The 26818-nt window shown below is 41.7% G+C and overlaps 2 protein-coding genes across 6 annotated transcripts in view; one reads left to right on the forward strand and one right to left on the reverse strand.

Moving 5' to 3' along the window:
* Nucleotides 1–12058: 12058 nt before the first annotated feature.
* LOC121453614 (G-protein coupled receptor 151 protein-like) lies at nucleotides 12059–14845 on the forward strand. Its single transcript, XM_041660495.1, has one exon. The coding sequence runs from the start codon at nucleotides 12128–12130 to the stop codon at nucleotides 13394–13396; it is 1269 nt and encodes a 422-aa protein (XP_041516429.1). The 5' UTR covers nucleotides 12059–12127; the 3' UTR covers nucleotides 13397–14845.
* Nucleotides 14846–16146: 1301 nt separating this feature from the next.
* LOC121453456 (transcription elongation regulator 1-like) overlaps nucleotides 16147–26818 on the reverse strand; it is a 49514-nt gene continuing 38842 nt past the window's right edge. For 4 of the 5 annotated variants that reach the window (XM_041660254.1, XM_041660253.1, XM_041660252.1 and 1 more), the window contains 7 exons: nucleotides 26172–26322; nucleotides 22247–22411; nucleotides 21674–21856; nucleotides 20564–20743; nucleotides 19833–19916; nucleotides 18339–18439; nucleotides 16147–17185 (listed from right to left, as the gene is read on the reverse strand). In XM_041660254.1, the coding sequence (XP_041516188.1) occupies nucleotides 16984–17185; nucleotides 18339–18439; nucleotides 19833–19916; nucleotides 20564–20743; nucleotides 21674–21856; nucleotides 22247–22411; nucleotides 26172–26322 (1066 nt within the window). In that variant the 3' untranslated portion in view covers nucleotides 16147–16983. Of the gene's footprint in view, nucleotides 17186–17451; nucleotides 17546–18338; nucleotides 18440–19832; nucleotides 19917–20563; nucleotides 20744–21673; nucleotides 21857–22246; nucleotides 22412–26171; nucleotides 26323–26818 lie in introns of those variants that run through there. The other variant, XM_041660255.1, reaches the window with a different exon arrangement.

Below are 26818 nucleotides of genomic sequence, written 5' to 3' on the forward strand. Positions count from 1 at the left end.
TGGAGTTACTGGTGGTTGCGGGAAGCCTGCCTTAGATGCTGAGAATTGAATTCAGGTGCTCTTCTAGAGAAGCCCACGCTCCTAACCGCTGAGCTATCGCTCTCCAGCCCCTTGCCGTCACTTTCAACGTTGGCTTCTAATCAACTATTAGGAGACACAAGCAAAATCAGTGTAGAGGTGGGGGCAGAGGAGCCAGAGCTGAAGGCCATCCTCAGCTACACAAGCTTTAGGTCACATGAGGCCCTGCCTCAGAAAACAAGAGCCACAACACAGCACCGCCTGGGTTCCCCACAGCCTAGATCCCCACTTGAATGGACAGAACAATGTGGTATATACACACACAATGGAGTTTTCCTCACTCATAGAATGAATGAAATAATGCCCCCTTTGGGAAGTGATTGGGACCAAATGCCATTAATGCCAAGTGAAGTCAGCCCAGCTGAACAGCTGGAAGGGCAAATATGTGCTCACACATAAGAGATCTAGATCTAAGCACCTGAATCTATCTAATTTAAATTAATAAAATAGGACCCAAAAGTGGAAGGAAGACACTAGGGTGTGGGAAGTACCTGACGGAAAGGGAGGAATGGGAAAGGGACCTGGGAGAGGGAAGAAAGGAAAAATGTTGCAGGTTTTCTATAATACACAGAATCCACAGTTAGCCACGCGCACATATACATTTGCATATGAAACGAAAACATTGGTGAGTGCAAGGGGACCTCTGAAGACAGGAGGGACTCGGAAGCAGAGTGGAGGCAAAAATCAGCTAAGGCCAATGACGAATACTACGAAAATATTTGTGGGGTTTTGAAAGACAACGGCCCCCAAATAGAGTGACACTATTAAGAGGTGTGGTCTTGTGGGAGGAAGTGCGTCACTGTGGGAGCAGGCTTTGAGGTCTCCTTCGCTCAAGATACCGCGCAGTGTTTCAGTCCATTGCCTGTTGCGTTCTGGTCAACACGTAGCCTGCACGACGTCTACCTGCACCCTGCCGGTGCTCCGGGCCATGATAATAGACTGAACCTCTGAAACTGTAAGCGAGCCACTCCAAAGAAATGTTTTCCTTTATAAGAGTTGCTGTGCTCATGGTGTCTCTTCACAGCAATAGAAACCCTAGGATAAAATTATAATCTATGATTCTGTATGTTAACTGAAAAATAAAACTATTGGGAGGAAACATGAATTAAGCATTAATTAAAATACCAAAATAAGAAAGTGGGAAAGCTTCAAACGTTGCCTAGAATGTAATAATTCCTCGTTAAACCTTGGAGACGATGGTGGGGTTGGTTGTCTGCCAATACAGACACTAGAATTCATCAGTCACAGTTAAGAAAACTGAGGCGCACATGGTACCCAATCTCCCACAGCTGGTTAAGTAGTGCTAGCAGCCAACCCAAGGTTAAGCTTAGAATCCACGTAGCAAACACTCCTGCCGTGCTCCACTGCGCATGCGAGCGCCTGAGCTGACCCCGTCTGGGTTCTAACTCTGATGATCAGTGTGGGGTCAGAGATTCTGTTCATCCAGCAAGATGCCAAGTCAGTCTGCTGCTCGCCCTCAAACCGCGACGAAGACTGTACCTTTCTCCTCATGGATGCTGTGAACTTTTTCTAACACGTGGAAAGAATGGAGGGGATGTGAGATTGGGGACAGGGGTGATCGTGGAGGTGGGGGTGTGGGTGTGTAGGCACACGTGTGAAGCACACCCCAGAAGTCAGAAGAGAAGCTGATTCTTTTCCTCCATCATGTTGGGCCTCGTTTTAACCCATGTGTTCATTTTCCTGTTTATAAATATTCTTATGCTGATTAAAAATTCTTCAGTAACTCCATTCATATCCCCTTCAATAGTCCCTTGTTTTCTCCAGACCTCTCCTTTCATGCTACCCAAGGCTCTTCAAGCTGCCTTCTCTCCTGGCTCGGCAGTAGTATTTTAAATCGTCACAAGGGGGCGCTGCGTACTAATCTCAGGCTCCACCGCAGCGCTCTCTGGGATGCTGCGCGATTGTGTAATTACTGGAACCGAGTTAACGGTGAAAGGAAGCTGGGAAAACAAAAGGCAGACGCTGTGTGAGTCCCGCCAAGGATCCCGGGCTGCCTGCCCTACTGTTGTGCCGCTGCCTTTTCTCTCCATCTTTAGAAATGACAGAATCATTGCGAAGTGACAAGCGCGAAAGAAAAGCTACGTCAAGCTTTTTAACACTTTGCAGTTGATGTCTAACATTATCTGCTTTTTCAGGTATGGATGCTCCGTTCTAAGGAATAATTGCTGTTTCCAAGCAAGGAATATACCCAACACTGATGAGGTGGCTTGGCTTACATCAGTAACATGAGATCATTAAAGAACACACCCATCTTGCCCGGCCAGCCTTTTGTCTCTCACATTCAGAGGACGCTGTGCATCCTCAGCACTGACAGCATAGAAAGTTACTTATTCTGAATGTGGTGGCACACGCCTGTAGTCGCAGCACCTGGGAAGAGAAAGAGGAGGATCAAGAGTTCAAGGTAACCCTCAGCTACATAGCAAGTCTGAGTCTAGCCATCTTGAAAAAACAAAAGTTACCTATGACATATTAGGAAGAGAAAAAGAAAACTCGCAATCGTATTAAAACAAGATAGAAACACAGGGAAATTATGGGGACATGAGGAAAAGGTGACCCTTTACCCCTACAGGCTGTCTGAGTCATCAGTTGGAAGCGAGAATGCCAGCACCACACTGTGAAGGTTGCAGACACCAAGCAATAAATCCTTTTACATATTGACATCCTAAAATAGCAATGAACCAGGCCTAAGGCCTATCCTAGGCAGGTATGCTATTACACCACAACCAAAAGCAACTTGGGGAGGAAGGGGTTTGTTTGGTATATAAATCCATAGTCACAATCCATTGAGGGAAGACAAGGCAGGAGCCTAGAGACAGGAACTGACGCAGAGGCCATGGAGGAGAGCTGCTTAATGGCTTACTCGGCCTGCTTTCTTAGAGAATCCGGACCACCAGCCCAGGGGTGAACTCACCCACAATGAGCTGGGCTCTCCACTCTCAATCACTAATTAAGAAAATGCTGGCCAGGCAGTGGTGGTGCACACCTTTAATCCCAGCACTCAGGAGGCAGAGACAGGTAGATCTCTGAGTCTGAGGTCAGCCTGGTCTACAGAATGAGTTCCAGGACAGTCAGGGCTATGCAGGGAAACCCTGTCTCAAAAAAATTAAATTTAATTTTAAAAGAAAAATGAAGGGGCTGGAGAGATGGCTCAGTGGTTAAGAGCACTGACTGCTCTTCCAGAGGACCCGGGTTCGATTCCCGGCACCCACATGGCAGCTCACAACTGTCTGAAGATCAGTTCCAGGGGATCTGACACTTCACACCAATGCACATAAAATAAAGTTAAATAATAAAAAAAAGAAAGAAAGAAAAATGAAGAAGAAGGAAGAAGAAAAAAAAAGGGAGAAGATGATGAAGAGAAAGCCGGAAGGAGAAGGGAAAAAAAAAAAAGATGCCCTACAGGCTTGCCTACAGCCCAAACTTATGGAGATATTTTCTCAACTGAGGTTCCCTCTCAGATGACTCAAGTTGTGTCTGTTTGACATAAAACTGGCCAGCACAGCTGACCCCTGGCCACCTTGACACACAAACACATCAATGTTCAGCCACAACCTTTCCTTTCTTGTTCATCCCCACCATCACCTATTAATAAAGACATCACAATATAAAACATTTTATAACTATGAAATGCCCCACAGCCTTACAAAAGCAAACACATCAAAGGGTGTCTCCTTAAAAATATCCAGGCTTTTTTTTTTTATATTCAAAGTCTCTGTGAACCTCCCAACCTCTTTTTTAAAAGTTTAAAGTCTCTCAACTGTGCTCTGCTGCTGGTCTTGGTCATCCCCTGGTACTGGCGTCTCCAACATCCTGGAGTCTCTGCGGTAACAGGGCTGCAGTTTCACCAATAGCCTGGCCTGAGCTCTCCTCAAGGCTCCAAGCCTCAGCTTCTCCCTATGACCCCTTTAATCCTGGGACTTCAGCTTCTACTGAGGCTACCCCTGGCCTCTCACAGCGCCAAGCCTCAGCTGCTTTTCATGCCGTCAAAACCAGGACCAGCTGGGTGACTCTTAGACCACCAATTAAGCTGCCAGGGCAAGGTGCAACCCTGGCCCCTCCGGATCACAGCTGTAGGCTAACTCTGAGGAAAAACACTTCCTAGATGACACCTCAGTGATGCTGGCCTCTTCTTAATCACTGTTCATTTCTTACCTCCAACTAACCAGTGTCTGGTCTCTTGTTAATCTCAGTGGGTTGTTCAACCCTAGCTAAGATGAACCATAAAAATGGTGGAGTCTGTAAGTGACTCCCAAAAGTCCCTCTGGAACGTCACAAGCCAGGCCTCCGCTGTCTGCCTTGCTCCCAACATTCTTATCTCCCAAGCTCACCAAGCTTTAAACTCTCAACGGTTTTCCTAGCCCCAAGTTCCAAAGTCCTTCCACAATCCTTCCCAAAACAACATGGTCATCATATCTGTCACAGAAATATCCCACTGGGGCTGGAGAGATGTCTCAGAGGGTAAGAGCACTGGCTGCTCTTCCAGAGGTCCCGAGTTCAATTCCCAGCAACAACATGGTGGCTCACAGCCGTCTGTAATGAGACCTGGTTCCTTCCGTGCCTCCTTGCCAGCAGTACATTGTATGCTTAATACATAAATAAATCTTTAAAAAAAAAAGAAAAAGAAATATCCCACTGTTCTGGTACCAATTTCTGTCCTAATTAGTGTTACTGTTGCTATGATCTATGATAAAACATGACCAAAAGCAACTTAGGGAGGGGTTTATTTGGGTTCCATAGCCCATCGAGGGAAACTCAGGGTTAGGAATCTGGAGACAGGAGCTATGGAAGGAGAGCTGCTTACTGACTTTGTTCTCTCTCTATGGCTTGCTCAGCCTGCTTTCCTGTAGAACCCAGGATCACTAGCCAAGGGGTGGTACTACCCACAATAGGCTGGACACCCCCACATCAATCACTGATTAAGAAAATGCCCTACAGGCTTGGTTCTAGCCCAGTCTAGCCCAGACGTTTCCTCAGTTGAGGCTTCCTCCTCTTAGATGTCTGTAGCCTGTGTCCAGTTGACATAAAACTAGGCAGCACAGGCCTGAAAGCACCTGGCCTTAGGTAGGGTCTTATCTTGGTTAGTTTTCTATTTCATGATAAAATATAATGACAGGGGCTTGGGAGATGACTCAACAGTTAAGAGCAGTGGCTGCTCTTCCAGAGGACCTGGGTTCAAATCCCAGCACCCAAACGGCAGTTCACAACTTGTGTAACTCCAGTTTCAGGGGATCTGGCACCCTCACAGAGACATATGTGTGGGCAAAACACCAATGTACATAAAATACAAGTAAATAAACGTTTAAAAATGATGACCAAAAGCAACTTTGGGAGAAAAATGTTTAATTAGGCACACAACTCATCGGTCACACTTTGTGACTAAGGGAAGTCAGGGTAGGAACCCAAGGCGAACCTGGAGGCAGGAACTAAAGCAGGGGCCATGAAGAAACACGCTTACCCCATGGACTTTCCCCCGTGGCTCGCCTCAAACTGCTTTCTTATGCCACCCAGGGCTGGCACCACCCCCTGTGGGATAGGCCTATCCACGTCAATCACCAATTAAGAAAATGCACCACTGGCTTGCCTACAGGTCAATCTAGTGGGCAGATTTTCTCCACTGAGGTTCCCGCTTCCAGAATGATGCTAGCCCGTGTCATCTAGCCAGCACAGGCCTCCTTCCCCTCCCTTTCATTTTCAGAGAAACCCACAAATAGGACTCTTGACTGTTGACAGTAAAGCCATCCAACTTCTCAGCTTCCCAGTGACCTAGAGTTTTACCTTACCACTTAGATCCTGTTTGGTGGCCTTTCAGGAGCAACATGTGACCTCATATAGTTTCCTTAGCAACCTTTGAAGATAACCTCAAGATCTCCAAAATGGTCTCTAAGGCTAGAGACAGTGAGGTGACACAGAGAGGCCCACAGTCACACTCAGAGGAGTGACTTGTTTTCTCCTCAGGTGTCCTCATTCCCTGAAGCCTTGTGCTTCCGAGCTCTTTTTCAAAATGTCGTCTAATGACCTTCAGCTGTACTTCATACTGGCTTGTCCTGAAATTTTCTGCTGCGTGGAAGCTAAGCATCTGGTTTGACCTGAGCCAGCGTGTCTGATTCGGGGAGTACCTTAGGCTCGTGGGTGACGGCAAAGCTAGGTCTCTATCGCTGCTGCTGTTGCCGCTGTGGGTGGTGGTGCGGCTGCTGCTGCTGCTGGTGGACGACAGCAAAGCTAGGGTCTCTATCCCTGCTGCTGCTGCCGCCGCCGCCGCCGCCGCCGCCGCCGCCGCCAGTACAAGGTGTGGTCCCTTCAAAATCACGTACAGGGTGGAATGGATTTGAAAATAGGCAGATGGAGAGATCTGGGAGGCATCACTCCTCACCTTTGCCACAGAGCCTCCCCTGACAGACCCAGGTACTCCTCTGCCTCTGGGCATTTAAAACTGTTTTTCCTTGGTATTTTATCTTTAAAAACAATTTTTTTTGGATACAGATCTCATCTCGTCCAGGCTAGCTTTGAACTTCTGCCTCGGCCTCCTAAGGGCTGGGTTTCTAGACTTCTGCCGCCAGCTCCGGCTGCTCTTGAAGATTCCAGGACTCGTACAGCCCGTTAGAGTTTCAGAGGGTGTAGCAACAGTAGAGGAGTGGGACTTCCAAACCAAGGGCTATGATTCCACCTCAACACCTGTTTCACGTGGTCTAGACCTAGATTCCCACCCCCTTATCTGTAAATTTCATCTGGGGAAGAAAGACTTGTCTCAGTTCAGCAACTAATGGGTTTTGTAACCAAAAGCAGGTCACCATCTCTGAGGCACCTTTTCCTTCTACAAAATGCTTATGATCAACTCCTTTAGCCAATTCACAAGTTAGGAGCCAGGCATGGTGGTGCAATCAGTTCCAACATCAAGAGGCAGGGCAGGCGGATCTCCCTGAATTCAAGGCCAACCTGGTCTATAGAGCAAGTTCCACAACAGTTAGGGCTGCCACACAGAGAAACTCTGTCTCTAAAAACAAAACAAAAGTTAGGAAGATAAAGATTAGAGATATTTCCACTTCTCAATACAAGGGGATAAATAATAAGGTAGAAGAATGCTGGGGAAAACAGACTTTGCTGTCGGCTTCACCACGCACTGCACTGAAAAGGAGGGGTACTTCAAGCTCTTCGTCTCAATGTTCTCAGCAGAAAGGGTGAGTCACAAACATTTTGTACCCAGGGGGTGGGGGTGGGGGACACTTAGCAGGAGTTTACAGCTTCCCTGCTCCATCAGAAGAACTATTCTTCCTTTGAATTTTTTCTGATACATTTTGTAATTGGCAATGTTAAAAAATAATGTTACCCAAGCAAAGGAATGCCAATCAGTAAAAACACTTCTGGAAAAAAAAAAATGTACTCATGATGTGGCCACAGGGAGAGCTGGGAGAAGTGTCATCTTCCTCCTCGAGGGTAGGATTTAAGGCTATTTTAAGGCATGGAGAAATTTCAATTAATACCCATGGCCTGCAGAGCAGATGGTATCTCTAGGTCGCAAATGGGTTCACGGTCATCTCGAAGAGGGCAGTGTAGCTTCCCTTCTGGCGCCACCAAGGAATTAAGGTAGTGAACACGCAACACTTGGAGCTAGTTATGTTTAGGGATGCTGAAAATGTGTGTCAAGATGCCAGGGGTCCCGCTGGGTTTAGTAACCATGGAAACAGCTCCCGTTTGCCAAAGAGATCATCACACAGACTGACCGCTCTGACTAGGAAGGATAGAAACATTATAAAACCTGTAATTGAACAATGTGATGATTGAATTCTGTAATATGCAAACTATAACTCACTGGGGCTACTGGAAATGTGGCAACAATTATACAACAGGGTGGTTTCAATGGGCTTCTGTGATTTTTTTCTTTTTCTTTCTTTTTTTCTTTCCTTCTTCTTCTTCTTGTTAATCTTTGAGACAATTTCTAGTTCTCTGAGGGTGGCTCAGTATTTAAAGAAGCTGCAGCCCAAGCCTCCGCAACCTCTATGGGACCCCCAGAGCCCACATAAAGATGGCAGTGGAGAGCCGACTCCGCTGTTGTTCTCCGAGCTCCTCACAGGCTCCAGGGAACTCGGTGACCACACTAAGAGAATAAAGAAAATACATTTTGAAATTTAACTTAAAATACAAATAAAAAGATTTTTTTAAAGGGGATGGTGAGAAGTCCCATTGAGTCAAGAGCTCACTGCACAAGCCTGCCAACCTGAGATCAATCAGCAGACCCCACATTAGAGAGAACGAACCCCACAGAGTTATCTTCCAACCACCACAGCTGTGCCAAGGCATGCCCCCCCCCACACACACACAAGCGAAATCCAGAAGCACAACAGGAATGACACACAGGAATGGATTCTGCATGGATTATTGTGGAATGGCACACAGTGGGAGGAAGCTGACCCGGCACCCCAAGTCTATTCCAGACTGTATGGAAGGGCAAGGTTTGTTATTCTGGTCTTGTTCATTTGGTCACATGACTTCTTTCAGTTGGAATTTTACCTTAAATAAAGGGTTCAGATTTGTTTTTTCTTTTAAAGTGTGCATTGGTGTTTGACCTGTGTGTATGTCCGTGTGACGGTGTCGGGTCCCCTGGAGTTCCAGCTCTGAGCTGCCACGTGGGTGCTAGGAATTGAACCCAGGTTCTCTGGAAGAACAACCAGTGCTCTTAACCATTGAGCCATCTCTCATTTGAAAGAAGGTGGTGTGGGTGAGAGGAAAGTCAACAAAAGGACAATGTAATGTGAGAAAGGTATGTTTCTGTATTTTAGTAAATATTCCATTTTAATTCAATGTCAAAAAATAACAAGATCTCATTATATAACCCAAGCTAACTTTGAACTTGCAACCCTCCTTTTTCAGCCTTCAGAGTGTTACAAGTACGGCATGTGCTACCATACTGCTCTGGGAATGGATCGTTTTTAACAACTAAATTGGCCTCCAAATGATAAACCAGGACCATTCTGGGCCCATAAAAACATCTTGCCACTTTCTGAGAAGGTCCTATTCTCCTAAGGCCAGCCTAAAAGTGACCCATTTCTTCTTCGGTGTGGAGAAACCCATCTCCAAATAAGTAAATGCCAATAGCTCAGACATTTTATCGTTTTATCACCGCTTCTCAATTTTCAAGGGTCCATCTTGGCAACATTGAGGTAGGTCATGGAAAAGTCACATGGGGAGCTGGAGAGATGACTCAAGAGTTAAGAGCACTGGCTGCTCTTCCAGAGGCGCTGACTTGGCGGCTCACAACCATCATCTATAGTGGGATCTGATGCCCTCATCCGGCATCGAGTTGTTCATGCATATATATATATATATATATATATATATATATATATATATATATATAATAAATCCTTTATTTATAGCTAGTATTCACTTATGAGTGAGTAGATACCATATTCATCTTTTGGGGTCTGGGTTACCTCACTCACGATAGTGTTTTCTAATTCCATGTACCTGAGCTAATGGGAGCTGACCAACTCCAGCAGGACTGGGAAGGAACAAGCATAGGACCAAACTAGTTCCTCTGATTGTGGGTGACAGTTGCATGGCTGGGGCAGACTGAGGGTCCACTGCAGTGGCATCAGGATTTATCTCTACTGCATGTACTGGCTTTTTGGGAACCTCTTCTCTTTGGATGGATACCTTGATCAGTCTAGACATAGGGGGAGGACCTTGGACCTTCCCCAAAGCAATGTGCCTTAGCCTCTCTGAAAATTGGATAGAGGTGGGGTGGGAGGATATGTGGAGGGAATGGAAGGAGGGGAGGGAGTAGGAACTTGGATTGGTATGTGTAACGAAAAAAAAAAAGATAGTTTTCTTTTAAAAAAAATAAAGAAAAAATAAATCTTTAAAGAAAAAAAGTTATATGGGACCCAGCTGAGAAAATCTGGGGGTGGCAGTTAGATTGTGCTAGACTTGAGCATGAGGTAGAAGCAGACAAGGTTTTTCTGAAGGCCCATTGTTAAACCAGAAAAGCCAGGCATGCTGTCTACCGACTCCCTACTTTCTAGTTCTAGGTCTTTCTCCCTGCTCCTTCTGCCTGTGGCTACTCAGCAAACTAAAGGCAAGAAAATCTGATCTTCACTTTATCTCCACCCCAAATAACTATTTTCTTGAAAAACTAAAACTAAACAAACTGTGTAGTGACACAGGGCTTTAGTCCCAGTACTTGGGAGACAGAGGCAGGCAGATCGCTCTGAGTTTCAAGGCCAGCCTGGTCTACAGTGAGTTCCAGGGCAGGCAGAACTGCAACATAGTGAGACCATGTTTCAACCGCAACAAAACAAACAAAAACTGAGGCATTGTTCACATTAATCAAATTAGCACTTTCTGAATATATAATCAAAGGTAAGCTGGTACATTTAATTGCTCAGAAAACCCCAAAATAAAATTTTAGAATATTCTCATTACCAAAAGAATGTGCCGATTTATAGCTCAGAGGACCCTTTCTATCATTGGTCCTTTCCGTCCCAGTTCCATCTCCTAGATATGTGGGAAATGCTGCAGTCCAGCACCACAGCCAGCCTTCTCGGTGGATGTACTGTTACGCACCTCGCTGGTTTGGTTTTGGTTCTTTTATTTAAGCTTTATTGATTTTTACTTTACATGTTTGAGTGTTTGCCTGCATGTATGTCTGCGGCATCCAGGGTTTTTGTTGTGCCCTCCTTTTCCCTCCCTGGGAAAAACTGCACAATTAGTACTAGGACCCGGAGGCGTGACTCAGTCACAGCTGGCCGTTCTGTTCTGACCACTAGAGCTAGAAGCCTAAGAGCAGCCACACTCAGTGGGACGGTTCTCTCTGCTCCCACCTTTAGGCCTTGGGCTTTCTAGACCACACTTTCTCCATAAACCTGTTAGGGAGATCAGTCCCTGGATAAACTGTACCATCTGCGGGTTATTCCTGTTTGAGCAATGCCAGCTCCTCTGATCCCCCCCACTGTCCACTGCCTGGGAAATTCCGCTCACCTGAGCTTTACTTCCCCCAACCTTTTTGTCACTGTGTATTTTGTGCATGATATATATGCACAGCCATGTGTGTCACCGCGCCTGTGGAGGACAGAGGGCAGCTCTGGGGAGTGGATCTCAAGTCGCCAGAGTTTGCAAAGCAACTGGTTTTACTAGTTGTGGCACCTTGCTGGCTTTTCCACTTTAAAATGGTACTTTCTCTCAGAATCCCTTAATAGTCTTCAACATAAAAATTCTGAAAAGCTTCATTTCCCACTTGGCTTCATCACCATCACTTGCTGAGGTCTGATGGAGACTAGTTCAGAGCTCCAAAAGGTACCTCTAGAAAATTCACAATAAACTTAGGTCATCCATAACTGGATTTAAAAACACTGTTCCAACTTCTTCACTATCCAGCTGTGCCTGCTATCATGGAACTGATATGCTAGTGAGGGTTGAGGAGAATGTTCCTGTCTGCAGAGGAAAGACAAGATGGGAGAGAACACTGGTTAAATTGTGGTCTCCCAGCAGCAGCAGCAACAACACCCGATGGGAAGTTGGTAGGAGATAACTCTTGGGCCCTGTCTAGACCAACGTCAAGCTATTGGATCCTGATGCATGTGAAAATTCAAAGGACCTGGATTCCTGTAGTGTCTACTCAACCACAGACCAGGCTGTACTTAGAAAAAACTGATTGAAAAATACCTCTTCTAATGATCCTCCCCTCCCATGGCTGCCCTCACCCCAGGGGAGCACCCCTACTTACGTGTATGTTTCGACTCATTTATCATTTATGGGAATGTGTTATCACCTCATGAAGCTGGTATTTAGTATTAGACTTGCTAATGAGCTGTATCAACACGCTCCTGCTGCCCGTCATTCCGTGCAGTTACAGGTATACTGTGTGCAGCACAAAAGCTCAGCAGCCAGCCTTCCATTGTCAACGAACACGCAAGGGGAGGGTCCAGAAGTGTCGTCAGTGTGGACGACAGAGGGTATTTTTTTATTCTCATGCAAAAGGGCTAAGAGAAAGACCAACCTAAACCAGAAGCTAACATCTGCAGGGAGGAGCTCCATGGAAAAGGCAATGCTGGCCGCTGTCTTTGCCGATTCCAATTCCAGCATCATGAATGTGTCGTTTGCCTACCTCCACTTTGCAGGAGGGTACCTGCCATCTGACTCCAAGGACTGGAGGACCGTCATTCCGGCTCTCTTGGTGGCTGTGTGTCTGGTGGGCTTCGTGGGGAATCTATGTGTGATTGGCATCCTCCTTCATGGTGTTTGGAAAAGCAAGCCGTCCATGATCCACTCCCTGATTCTGAATCTCAGCCTGGCTGACATCTCTCTCCTGCTCTTCTCTGCACCTGTCCGAGCTACAGCATACTCCAAAGGTGTCTGGGATCTCGGCTGGTTTGTCTGCAAGTCCTCTGACTGGTTCATCCACACATGCATGGCAGCCAAGAGTTTGACAACTGCTGTAGTTGCCAAAGTATGCTTCATGTATGCAAGAGACCCAGGCAAGCAAGTGAGTATCCACAACTGCACCATCTGCTCAGTGCTGGTGGCCATCTGGGTTGTAGCCAGCCTGCTTCCCCTGCCAGAATGGTTCTTTAGCACCACCAGACTTCACGGAGGTGTGGAAATGTGCCTCCTGGATGTGCCAGCTGTGGCCAAAGAATTCATGTCAATGTTCAGTAAGCTCTACCCTCTCCTGGTGTTTTGCCTTCCTTTACTTCTAGCCAGCTTCTATTTCTGGCGAGCTTATGACCAATGCAAAAAGCGAGGTACGAAAACGCAAAGCCTTAGAAACCAGATGCGCTCAAAGCAACTCACAGTGATGCTGCTAAGCACTGCAGCCACCTCTGCTCTTCTGTGGCTTCCCGAATGGGTAGCCTGGCTGTGGGTATGGCATCTGAAGGCTGGAGGTCCGCTGCCACCACAGGGTTTTATAGCCCTGTCTCAAGTCCTCATGTTTTCCACCTCTACAGCAAACCCTCTCATCTTTCTAGTGATGTCTGAAGAGGTCAAGGCAGGCTTGAAAGGCCTATGGAAATGGATGATAACCAGAACGCCTGCAGCTGCCTCAGAGGTTCAGGGGGCACCAGCGGGAAACACAGAGGCCCTCCCTGACAAGACTCCGTCTCCAGAGCCCCAAACATCCACTCAAGAGACAGACAGACCTGACTTTCCCAACTCCAGCAAAGAGAAAACTGACAAGGCAGTGGCTCCCATCCTCCCTGATGTTGAGCAGTTTTGGCATGAGAGGGATGCGGTCCCTTCAGTGCAGGACAATGACCCTGTACCCTGGGAACATGAAGGCCAAGAGACAGAAGGCTGCAATTAATGGACTTGATTTTCAAAGAAAAACAAATTGTCATTATTGTATTTACTTGGGCTGTTGCTTAGCCTTATCCTGACTCTAAGTTACCATTAGAAATTGCAAAGGTTTCTATCTGCATTTTCAAACCATTCAACCGGTAAGTAGACTGGCATGCAGTGCTTAGGCTTCAGAGTTCCCTGTCTAAAGAACTCGTTACAAGTGTTATGTAAAGTGATTATTGGGTTCACAGTAACATATGCCCAGGGAACCCCCTAAACACAGCCAGGTACTGCACTGGCTGAAGTAGTTTATCAGACTGAGCCCATGTTCTCTCTATCTTCCCGAAACTGCTGGCCTCAAGTCAGTCAGCAAGTTATATTTCACCTAAGCATAGCTCAAAATCTGTGTCTCCTCTGGCTTTTTTAAAAGTGTAAATTTTACTTGTAGTTCTCTTCATTAGCTTTTAGCACATGCTAATATCAAGTCCATGTAATTTTCCTGAACAAAATTTACAAAATAATGAATAGATCTTCTATTCTGGGCTAACTTCAAACCATGGCTTTTGGGGCCCAAGTTTAAGTAAATTCAAGTTTTGCCTTACAGTATAAAAGCTGTTTCAATCTTGAAAAATATACCTGAATGAGTTTTGGATTAAAATTCTGAGAATATTAGTAGCCTAACATGACATTCTATATGTATCACAATGCAGAGAATTTTCAAACTATAATGTCTCTTCTCTTCTAAGAGTATTCTCCTTGATCTCTGTTCTTTAAGGTAGACTGTAAGCTGAAGCTAATGATACAGGTATTAGCTACTGGTTAAAGACAAGCATAAAGGACAATGAGGGGGGACTTTCCCTGTGTCATCAAACTTGAATACCCTCAACTTTTAAAATATTGCAGGGCTTCTAAGATATATAATCAAGTGAAACAAAATGGAATAATACACATTCAAAAAGATAGAGAACGCAGCAAATAATAACACGAAATTTAGGAAACACGAGAATGGTCCCAAGGACTATGCAAAGCAAAGATCAATATAAGCACTCGGAGCTCCTAGATGTGGAAAATTTGAGTAGAGCAGCAAGCCAATAAAGCATGATCGTGCATCCCCTTTAAAGATAAAAAGACACTTAGGATTCTTAGCTGCTCCATTAAGGGAATTTTGGGATTTTTCCACTGTTGGGTACTTCTGAGAATAAGAATGCCTCTAAAACAAGCAAGGGAGGAGTTTGGGGAATATTCTGTACAGTACCAAGAACTGTCATTTGCAATATTCAGTCTTGAAATGATTTTACTACAAAAGGCTGTAGTATTCACCAGAGACAAAGCTGCCTTCCTTTTCACTTGTTTCAGGATAAACTGGATTTGAAGCTGTCATTTTAAAATAAATAATAGTATAGCCCAAGATTCCAAAATAACTGCTTTGTGAATCCAGATACATGAAGAGCTGCCACTGGAACTGAAAAGAAGCTTTTGTTTTATAGACATAATATGTAGAGTGTAAGCTTCAAGTATATGACATCTTGACTTGTAAAGAAATAAAAGCGATGCTTTACTTCTGACAGGTGTTACAGACTTAATGCTGTCTTGTGTCTTGAATTAGCATTTCAAACCATCACTGAGAACAAGAGGGCTTTATGAGGTAGCCTGAGGGTGACAAAGTCCCAGGTTTCTAGATAAGCTGCAGTAACACCTTAAGCTACACATAAAACAACATATAATTATAATGAATTGTTCATTAAGAACATCAGAGTCTGATCTGATCTCTTTAAAAATCTGCAAGGGAAGAACTGCCTCGCTCCTTCTAAGAAAAGTCCGCACAAAGACTGTGCCCAAACTAGGAAGCAGGAGCTCTATCTCATGGAGCTGTTTCTTTACTCTTTTCTAGGATGACAGATGTGGTGGATGTGCAGACACTACCACACGGAACTCAGAATGAAGGCCTCAGGGAAGGAAGGCACACTTCGGTAATAGTTTTTCTTTTGGCAAGCATTCAGTCAGTCTCACTCCTTACAAAACAAAAACACTAAATTTATAAACGTGAATTTCAAAAGGGGTGGTGTATAAATTCTACTTGTCTATCACTTTCACAGCTTTAGAGCTCAGTCTGCTCATCAATACCAGGCTTCATAGTTTCTATGACACCCCACACTAAAGAGTATGGACAGGAATGGCATACATAACACAAATAGGCCAGCTGGTATTCCTTCCTTTCTCAGGCTTTGTTGCCATCCTGGAAGGTGGGAGACTAGAGGTAAGGTAATTAACCTATCTTCTCACACATCTTATTTATGTGGCACCCTGGTACTAGCAACCTATGAGACCAACATAGGATTTACAAAGAGAGAACAAGATAACGAGAGAGACAGAGAGAGAAAAGGGAAAGCTAGGAGAATTTAACTGAACATCAAAGGAAAGTTCATGGTATATACATGACAAGTTGAAAGGAAGCCCAAAAGGCACAAACCTTTGATATGTTAAGAAGATAGAAACAAGAAAACAAAAATAACAATATTCTTGCCTCTAAGCCCCAGGTAGCATTAAAAGACTGAACACACAGGCACACAAAGGGAAAAGGAAGAATAGGCTTTCTACAAAATTTCTTGTCTTTTATATTGGAAATACAATATCATAGTCAAGCCTTTAAAAACTACATACTATCCAAGAGTCAGTTGTCTCAAATCTCACTTGCTTTCTTTAAAAATAAAAAAAAAACAGATTTAAGAGTTTTTATAAAATATATTGTGTAACAATAATCATTTACAATCCACATATATAAAAGGGTTGGTTTATTGTAGTTCAAATACATAAACTGAACATTCAAACATCTTAAAATTAAACTTTAGAAACAAAAGTTCAACATTCAAACAGGAGTAGTTTACAGGGAACACCCAGAAAGGTAATTTTGTATCTAATTCAGAATTTCGGTAAAGATCATTCACTGGAGAATAAAGTATGTTTAACCAGGATTCTATTCTGGTCAACATGTTAGTTAAGAATGTGTTCATACCTGAGAAGAAATTACTAAATAAATCTTCTCCTGGGCTAAACAAGACTTGGCCTCTAACTCAGAGGGGAGAATCAAAGCACAGAAGTAAACAAATACAACTAAACTGTTCTTTAGAGACAAAGGTCAAAGTGTGTCCATTAGAATAGTCATAGTCTCCGCAAGAATTCAATTCAGTGTTTTCTCTTTTACCCGCTTAAAAAAACCAAAATCAAAACAAACCCCTTAGTTTTCTTGGAGTTTGTGATATCTGCAAGCTCCAACCACAAAGGCTCCTGTCTTGCTGAGTAACACTGCTGGTGAGAACACCACCAAGTCACTGACTTCCACACCTCAGAAAAGGATGATTTTTAGCTTCAAGATTTGAAGTTTACTAGACAGCCTATAGATATACTATGACAGTATGTACGTCAGTCATGCCGCACGAAGAAAAGCATTAACTATGTTCAAAGTGTTCTCTTCAGAGACTGTTCACAATTGCTTCTTCTGCTCATCAGGTGGTTTCGCAATAGGTTGACTAATGCACATGTATGTAAAAACCTGAACATTTGGCTCATGCAAGCGTTTTCAATAACAGAGAGCCCGGGGAAGGGTATTTAGAATTATTTTGTTGATCGTCTAGTGGGCTCTGATGCTGTGGGAGGTGGAGGTGGACCCCGGCGATCCAGGTCATCAACGTAGGCCACAATCAGTTTCCTCCTCTCCTCTGGTACACAGTCCAGTACTAGATACCGTTTGTCATTCTGCAAAATCTTTTCTACGTCTTTCAGGTGCTGGTCAGATTCTTGGATTAGCTTTTTGGATCTGAAATAAGAAAAAAAGTACAAGAATTACTGACTGCTGTTCACTGGTCTTTCAGAAATGAGCCGGAAATGTCCATCTAGTTCCTAATTGTGTTTCCACTTTTTTTTAAAGAAAAATTTCACTGCAGCAGTCACCTTTGTAAATCACCTCGGCAGAGACTCCAAGGAGTGAAAGGGCCTCAGAAGCTGAATTACCCTCCCACCCCTACTGGTGGTCCCTCCAGATCAGGGCTGAGGGTGGGTAGGTAAATCTTGCCCGTGCTGTACCTGTTCTGTGGATGAACAGAGGACTTCAGTCTGCGGGGCTGCCAATCCCAGCATCTTTCACAAGCTTTCACTTTCACATCTTTCACTAAATTAACTATAAAAATGTAGAAAGAAGTCTTACTTCACATCTAATTTAAAAGCCCAAGCTGATGCAAAACATTAAGGATCCTGACCAAAAAATCCAAACGACAAAACACCTGAGAACCACACCTCAGCACTATCTATCCTCCCGTGCACACCCTTCATCAAGGTTGTCTTTAAAGGAAGAAATGCTGGAGCAAGAAGCATAACTAGTTCCTTGAACATGACTGAAGGCAATGCCAAACTGATTTCCTGATGAAAGGTTACTAGTGGTGATGGATTACTGGGTGTGCTACACCAAAACCTTCTTTTAAGGGCTCTGATTTTTTTAAAAAAAATAAATGTATCCAGCAAACTGATTTCCCAAGAGGGAAAAAATGACTTTTCTGCCTTAACAAGATGATTTCAGGCACTGACAGTCTAACCACACTCAGCAGTTCTCAGAGGAGGCAAAGATAATTCATAGTGAAGGATTCATTTCAAGTCTCTTCGTGAATTCCAATTCTTAAAGAGTTGAGGGTCCTCAAAAAAGTAAAAAGAAGCAGTGAAGTAAAAATAAAAGTGTATTTAAAAACTGGATGTAGATAACACAAAATAAGAATTGACATCTGGGCCCTTTCTTTAAAAAAACAAAACAAAATCAAAAAGGTACTGTGGTACAGCCTGTATCTGCCTTTGCGGAGAGCTGGCATCTTCTGACCCCTACAACTCACAATGTCAACATGTGTGTGAATGAACAGTATGCTCTGCCATCAGAGTACAGGCTAGGAGACACCGCTGCCAGTGGAACACCTGACTGCACGCACCTGTACGTGATGAATTTGGTCTCTTTCAAGAGTGTCCGGAAGTCAGCTTTGGCAGTGATGTATTTGTCTCTGATGTATTCTTCAAATTCCCTTTGTTTTTTCTGCAGGGATAGGGGAAAAAAAATAAGATTAACGAGAAAACCCATAAACTTTAAAATAACTTCTTTATTAAAGCCGTAATCTGTGAGTCCTGTAATAAAATTCAGAATAGAAAAAGACAGAGAAATGATTTTTTTTCTATAGAACTTACTGTAGTATATAACCTACACATTCTTAAGGAGAAAGAAAGAAAACCACAAGGGTGTGGAGGTACATTCAGCTAAAGTGAAAGCTGTCTTCATAATGTCCTCAGGAAGTAAGCACAAGAGAAACAAGGCACTAAGAATCAAGCACTCATTTCCTATAGAGTGTCTATCTTCCAGCACAAAGAATAATGCCATATAATGTATGAATATACAGAGCAAGAGAATACTCAGAACATAAGTACATATTGTGCATTTGGCTTTCTCGTGAGGAATTGTAAGCAAGTTCTATATTATCTGTATAGACCTTGCTATCACTTCCTTATGAGCAGTGAGGTAAATTAGGAACTGTCAGTGGGTCCTCTATGACTCTTTCCTAGTTCTACATATTTTGTGGTAAACACATCAAAAATTCAACTTAGTCGAGTTTGACTAAGGTTTGAGAAATTCAGTCTCTGGGCTTTTCAATGTCAGACCTAGAGATACCAATCAGTGACAAAATAAGTAACAGCAGAGGGACAAACGGTGTATTATGGAAAGTTATTTTGCTGTATTATTTCCTATATGAGACATCAGGTGAGTTTCTTTCCTACACAGAAGCCAGTGCACAAGAACTTGGCTCTGCTTTTAAAATCTCATACACAGGAGACTCTGCTACTGTAGTCTCCTCGGCAGAAACTCAGGACCTCACACTGTTTGTCAGTGACTTCAAAGGAAATGAGTACCAACTGCCAGCCTAATATTCTCCTACCAGAAACTAAATATAGTTTCTTTCATTTGGTAAGATCCTTAAACACAAACTCAACCATACTAATTAAAATTCTAAGCTTTAGATTACTGCTTTCTTGTTAATGTATGGAGCACAAATTTTAAAAATATGTACTTGAAAGACAGGCATTTCAGCACATGACTTTAATCCCAGCTCTAGGAAGGCAGAGAGGCAGGTGGATTTCTATGAGTTCGAAGCCAGCCTGGTCTACAAAGTGAATTCCAGGACAGTTAAGGAACTTACAGAGAAACCCTATCTTGAAAAACAAAGCAAATAAATAAAATGTACCTAAATCCTGGTTTCTATTTCACTTAAAATCATGTTTGTAAAAATCAGTTTCATGTTTGGTCGAGCCACTAATGACATGTCCACCTATTAGTATTTATAAACTTCAAGGTGTTATAGTGCACATCCATACCTGAGCGACATAGTTAATTCCATACAAACCCAAGTGCCATAAAGAGATATCCCAAATCCTCTTACCCTGTCACTAGAGGAGAACTTAATGCACCGAGGATCTTCCTTAATTATTTTTTTCACTTCTTTCCATGTGGATGTTAAGGTAATCTTTGGGGGAAAAAAAAATGAAGAGAAAACATAAATACAATTCCCGTTTACTCAGGGAGTCAAACTGCAGCACACATGGTACATAATATTACACACTGACCTGCAATCTCTCGTAATGCCCAAGCGTAACTGGACTAGTTAGGGACAGGGAGCAGCTTTAATACAATTTCTTTTTGCTGGCTTGACACAAGAGTTATTTTCATGGCCATACTTTCAAGGTAGCCTAAGACAATCACCTGCAAACCCTGTATTTACATGGGCAAACATCATAACTTCTGAAGAAACCATCACTAAAAAGAGCAGATAAACAGGAACAAAACCTGGATAACAAAGCATACAAACTGCCAGGTAAGGGGCTATAGCACCACACTGCACACAGAAGGACAGAAGGAGAGCCTGCTGGCAATGCTCAGCTCAGGCATTTCAGTCCAGAGAAGCAGCTATACATGTGGAAGCTGCAAAAAGAACTCATCCATTCCTGACAAGTGACATAGTGGCATGTTTTAAAGGGGGGAAAATCAGAAGAGAATGTCATAATGCCTAAGAATTCAAAAATGGGTCTGACCAAGACACCAAAAACTATGTTAGTATATTGTACTACCAAACTATAAATGAAGATTCCAGAAATAAAAGACAGGGACTCTCACCGCAGAAGTTTCATCCAGAAGCTGCCTAAAGTGCTCCCTTTTCTTTTTGGTAAGTGCTTCAATGTGCTCATTAAAAAGCTTCTCTTTCTCCTCTCTTTCCAGTAAGGACCCAGATTCCCAGCGGTGATCTTTCCGGAGGGTTCTCCTTGTATCAGACCATGACACATCAGAAGAACGTACCTAAAAACAAAGAACAATGTGCATGCTTGGTGTGTGCACATGAAAGCACGTGCACATACATGCGCACACCCAAAAACACCACCAAGTAGACTTTGTGTATTTACACAATAAGAAGCTCAACACTGTGGTCAGGAATGATTAACTTCATCTGGGCTTTACAAAGGTAGTCACATTCAAAACTAAAATACATTTCCTGAAAAGCAAACAACCTTTTGACTACATTACCTCATAAAGGAATCCTGTGGTAAAAGACCACTTTACGTACAACATTTAGAAAGTAAATTGTTCAGGAGATTAGCTTACCACCAGGTTAATCAACAACCAAGCAATGTACATTTCTAGTAATTTAAGCAAAAACCTTGTGGTTAATGCCATTTTAGTTAAGAAGTCACCTAATACCTATTTTAGAACAGACACCTTAACTCCCAGTGATCAATTACATGATGAATAATACGCAAGCTGGGGGTAGTGGGTAAAAATGAGAAGCTGATCATCTTCCAGTTATGACCACTAAAAAGTTTAAACAAGTCTTAAAATGTGTCAAATTAAAAAAATGTAGTAATGAAAATAATTATACAGTTGGGGGTCAACCACAACATGAGAAACTGTTCTAAAGGGTCACAGCATTAGGAAAATTGAGCTACTAGCCCTAAAACATCCAGAAAAAAGTCCAATTATGCTCAGCATTTCAATGGCAGTATGTAATATTTCAAGATGGCTTTCACCAAAACCTATCTTAAAAATTGTTTTGAAGTTACAAATTTTATTTGTAAAACATTGAGCTTTGAAACTTGTTTTCCTATGCCAGTAGTACTAATACCAAGAATTCAATTTTTAAATGCTCCACAAATAAGAAATATTTCATAATCAATTTACAGAACATTGGTAATAAAATGGACTTCCAACATCCAGTATTCAGAAGAAAAGTACCATGTCAGACAGAAGAGCCTTGAAATTCTGGATTGCTTCTTCTCGTTTGTGCTGTTCTCTCTCTCGGTCAATTTCTTTAGTTTGCTCAGAACGTGCTTTTTGAACTTCTCTTTCTCGTTCTCGGAGGCTTGCCTCAATTCGGGCTTGCCTTTCTAGCTCCTTTTCCTTTTCTGAATCTAAATTCTGTAAAAATAAAATTACATTATCCTCCTTATCAACATCATTAAGATTTTTTTCATAAGTTGGGCAGGGGCAGTGCACGCCTTTGGTCACAGCACTTGGAAGGCAAGGCAAGTAACCTATGAGTTCAAGGCCAGCCTGGTCTACAGAGCAAGTCCCAGGATAGCCAGGGGCTACACAGAGAAACTCTTTGTCTTGAAGATTTTTTCTCCCATAAAACACCTTGTCAACAAGTGTTCAAGTGTAATTTTTGCCCAGAACATTTCTAAACATGTCCTCTCAATCAACTACAAGATTCATAATTCCACCCCAATATCCAAGCAACATACACCCTTAAATAACATTAAGCAATGTAATACCCAAGGGTATAATACCAGGGAGTATAACTGTTACCTTAGCTATTTTTTCGATGTACTGTTTGAAAAGGTCTTCTCTCATTGAAGAACTATCCACCGCTTTGTACCGTGGGTCACTTTCTACTTTGTCTTTTACTTTGCTCCATCGAGACTGACTGTCCAAGTGATGATTGGATAACAGCTCAAAGAAATCCGATTTAATCTACATTTTAAAACAAGAGGGAGCAAGATGATGCACTGTGAGAAATTCTCCTTGTCTAAGTAATTAACAATTCAACAACCTACTTCTTACCTTAAACATGATCATAGTAACTTTTAAAAGTCACTTACTTGGAGGGCAATGAATCTTACTGAAAGAGCAATTCCCCCCATTATTAAGAAAAGATAAAACTCAAGATGCATACAGACTACTTAAAATCTGCCAAATTCCCACCTTGATATTTTAAACTATACAGACAACAGCATTTAGTTGCTTACAGCCTTTGAGTCCAGGGCTGCGTGTTTTCATACAGAACATCAACTCGAACTGAGATGCACACAGTGTTAGCAAGATCCAGACTTATGAGGTCACAGCAAAATACTTTAAGATGAAGATGGTAAGAATGATTCATTTTAAAAACTAGATGAATAATTTTCATTCATTAAAATTAAGAGAGAATCCAGAAATCACTGAACATAAATAGCAAGTTTTTATGACCTGCTATCAAATGTCTAAAATAAAAGAATTTAAATCTTCTATTTGCTTTAAAAACACAATATTTATACCTACTTTCCTAAGTAAATTATACAAATTTTTATAATTACAATTAGTTTACAAAAGTATTCCAGTGTCTACTTTTTGAGTAGTAGGTGCACATTCACTTTGTAATAAAGTTTAGAGTATACACATTTGTCAAGTACTATCATCAAATTCAGTGTCAAAGGCCCTAAGTAATACTAAACCCAGACCTCAACCCCAAGAGAGGTCTGTTTAACAGGGGAGAAAATGTGGGGGGGCACTTGTTTTATGAATCTCCACTGGGTTTTACATGTTCATCCTTTGATTATTACGTACTGTTACAAAAGAAGATAACCCAGAGTCAGTTCAACACAGGATTCCGGTTAAGTCTCCCTTTTACCACTGGGATTTAAATATTCTACCTTTCTCCTGACCGAGGAAGGAGGAATTAGAAATGGCATTAGAATAATCTAAGATGTGTCGCACAAGAATGAACGGATGATGCTTTCTGTCTATTCCTAGTATCATGTCCTCTCAGAACCACATTTCTCCTATCAGGATTATGGGAAGTTATGTTCTTTTTGAAAATCATTTGTAAAGTTCTAAAACAAAGAACGTCTGTATTAGAAATATTTTTGAGCCAATCAGCCATGAATTCGCTATTAAACTTGAACCTTAGCTTGAATTAAGAAACGCCCATAAGCCCAGTTTTTCAAGTATTAAAGCATTTGATATAATGGCAAATAATAAAAATTCACATGTCAACTTTGTATCTAATAAACCAAATTCCTAGGTGTATTTGGTAACTAGAAGGTGAAATTTACACTAATATAACACATGTACTTTGTGTCAAAAAAGATTTAAGCCATGGAAATTTATATTAACTTAAAACTCTTCAAACACTATATATAAACTATATAAAGTAGTTACAGTTTTTAACATGTGTGATACATAAACAAATACTATAAATAAACTCTTAAAATCTTTTCATTGTTGGCATTACCATGACAAGCCTACTAAAGCTGCTAAGTATGAAAAAAAGTAGTTAATAAATGAATGGGAAAAATAAAATTTACCATCAGCTTAACTCACAGCCCATTTTTTATCCTTACCACAGCAAAAATGGACTGTACAGCACAAACTTTAGACAGAAAAAATGCAAATTTCCTAACATGATTAACTCCACTACTGTTGCCTTCAAAGGTGCAGTTATAAAGGACGAAGTGTTCCCAGTAAGCAGCAGTAAACAAAAGCTCAAGCACTGGCTTCACAAACAAATGCACACTCCCATCAGGTAAAAGCCAATCAACTCTAAGGGCATGTTTTTACAAAATGAAAAGCTACAGTGAAGCAGACCCTAATTATCCATACCCTGCTACTGCTGCCAGCAGTCTTACGAATAACAAGGTGACACTTTTTAAAGTCTAAGATTAACCGAAACAATACAGAGGAAAAGAGATAAAATTTATTAACTAAATACCACAAAATGTGAACATAAAATCTATTACACTTAACCCTTGTAAATTCTCTGATGGTCTAGCAATCTGTTTTGCATTTTTTAAATTAGCTCAATCTGTCTTTATAATCTAGAGGATAAAGATTTTATAGAAGTCTTTATTCGGATTTATTTGCTGTCCTGTCTATTGAATGCTCTTGACTGGGGACACCACACTGTAGGGATATCAGGGGAAACTTCTAAAAATAACATATGGAAGTACCAGAACTTCAGGACGCTAAAGCAACAACAGCACAACTAGGAGATCCCCTAATACCAAAAGCAGCACAGGGCAGCTGTTAAAACAAAGGCAGTTGTGACCCAGTCGGAAAGAAGGCAAAATGTGACTGCTTCGCCAAAAAAGGCACCAAGCCACGTGGCCAAAATAGACAAGTATTGGCTAATACAAGTTATAAGAATTAGTTAATAAGAAGAGCCTGAAATACTGGGCCAATCAGTTTATAATTGGGGGGAAAAAAACCACATAGAATAAAACTGCAAAGTTTTATTATAAAATAAAATTCTTAAGTTATTCCAAACATGTTTATAGAAAATTATGTCATTAAAAAAATTTACATTAAGTGTAATCATATACTAGCAAATGATCGTTTGGTTTTTGTTAATTAAATACATTATTCTAAAAGTCAAAAGTAGGGGCAAGAGAGATGGCTCAGCAGAATAAGAGCACTGGCTGCTCTTCCAGAGGACCCAGGTTCAATTCCCAGCACCCACATGGCGGCTCACAGCTAAATGTAACTTCAGTTCCAGGGTTTCTGACACCGTCACACAAACATACATGCAGGTAAAACACCAATGAACATAAAATAAAAATAAAAAACACATTAAAAAGAAGAGTAGCAATTCATTTATGTGATCCTAACAGATATATAAAATACTCATGTAATTTCTGTTTACATGATAATTCTGTACATTTCTTTTAAGAAGCATAATCATTTAAAATTATCTGTAAAGTAATTCTATAAAAGTTTACTTTGAAGCCCAACATATCAGATAACCAGAGTTCATCTAATATTCTTACTATTTTAATTGGAAGAGGTTTCTGAACAATGAGACTTGGGATGATTTCCCTAACAACGTTTCTTAATAGAATTTATAACATTTTAGCTTCCCACAATAGAAAGCAATTTTGAGTATCAGGAATGATGAGGCTCCAGAGGGGCTATTTCCCCCATTACAAAGCATACTGGAACACTCAGGAGAGTAGCTGTTTTGATGGCTCACAGTGCCATCTCCCCACTGTTCTGCCTCCACATGGTGAGCTCTCTATTCCTGACATTGCTATCAAATGACATTTCAGACGCATTAATCTTTAATAGCTGACCTTTAATTCTGAAAAGCAATAATTTATATGTAAGATACATTTACTGAAAGATTAGAAACTTACTAAAATGATATTTTATGTAATAAAAAGATTAAGAAGCCCTTTGAAATTCAAATGTTAGTATTTATAAAGACTTCTGAAATCTTAACACACTTTAGTTACCAAGGAGCATGTAGTTCTAAAACCTAGTTCCAGGTTTACCAGATACCTTATTTAATAGCAATTCAAAATAGTTTACTGAGGTTTCTAAAATAAGGATTATGAAAATATATATGTATAATATATATTATACCAACAATTGTGCAAAACACTGATCCAATTGCTTGTGCCTACAAACAAGGTTAGGAAATAGTATAATAATTAGTCCTCATTCCACCAAACAGGCCACTAAGAATAAACCATCTTACCTTCTCACCTCTGCTCTTCGAATCTTCCTTTTCTTTCTTCCTTGCAGCCGCCACAAATTCATTAAACAGCGCTTCTCTATCTTTCATCTTTTCAATTGCTTTGAATCTTGAATCTTTAGCATGTTTGGCAGCAAATTCACTAAAAGTAGCTCTGTAAGAAAATGGTCAGTATGCTAGCTTTAGTTGACTACTTGTTTGTAAAACAAGCATAAAAGGAACACACCATTTTCCTAGCAAGAATTATGTGCCACAGACGTGTAGGTCCCAAATCTCAACAGTGACACACAGTAAGGAAAGAAAGAGGCCCTAACTGAAAATGTGGTTGGTGGTTGTATGCCACCAGCCAAGATCAGGGAATGTAATAAATTACCTTTTAATAAAGGCACACCAAGATGAAGAATGTATCTAGAGGCTTAATAACTCATCTACTACCCAAAAGTTTTATAGCCAAGGCTTGCTTCAAACACAATGGGATAGCTTATCTGACCGACTCTTCCTAAACTGAACAAAGTACATAGGGCAACTGATCTACAGCAGATGATATCAGGTAGGAGTAACGGTACCTGAAAGGAGAGACTTCATGAGGTATACCATACTGTTATATATCTTCAAGTAACTGCCCAAGGTGCAGAGCTAGGTGCATGTAA

Source organism: Microtus oregoni, unplaced genomic scaffold (assembly GCF_018167655.1).
Source record: "Microtus oregoni isolate MIOR12 unplaced genomic scaffold, Mior012 000011F_ref0000422, whole genome shotgun sequence".
Classification (NCBI taxonomy): domain Eukaryota; kingdom Metazoa; phylum Chordata; class Mammalia; order Rodentia; family Cricetidae; genus Microtus; species Microtus oregoni.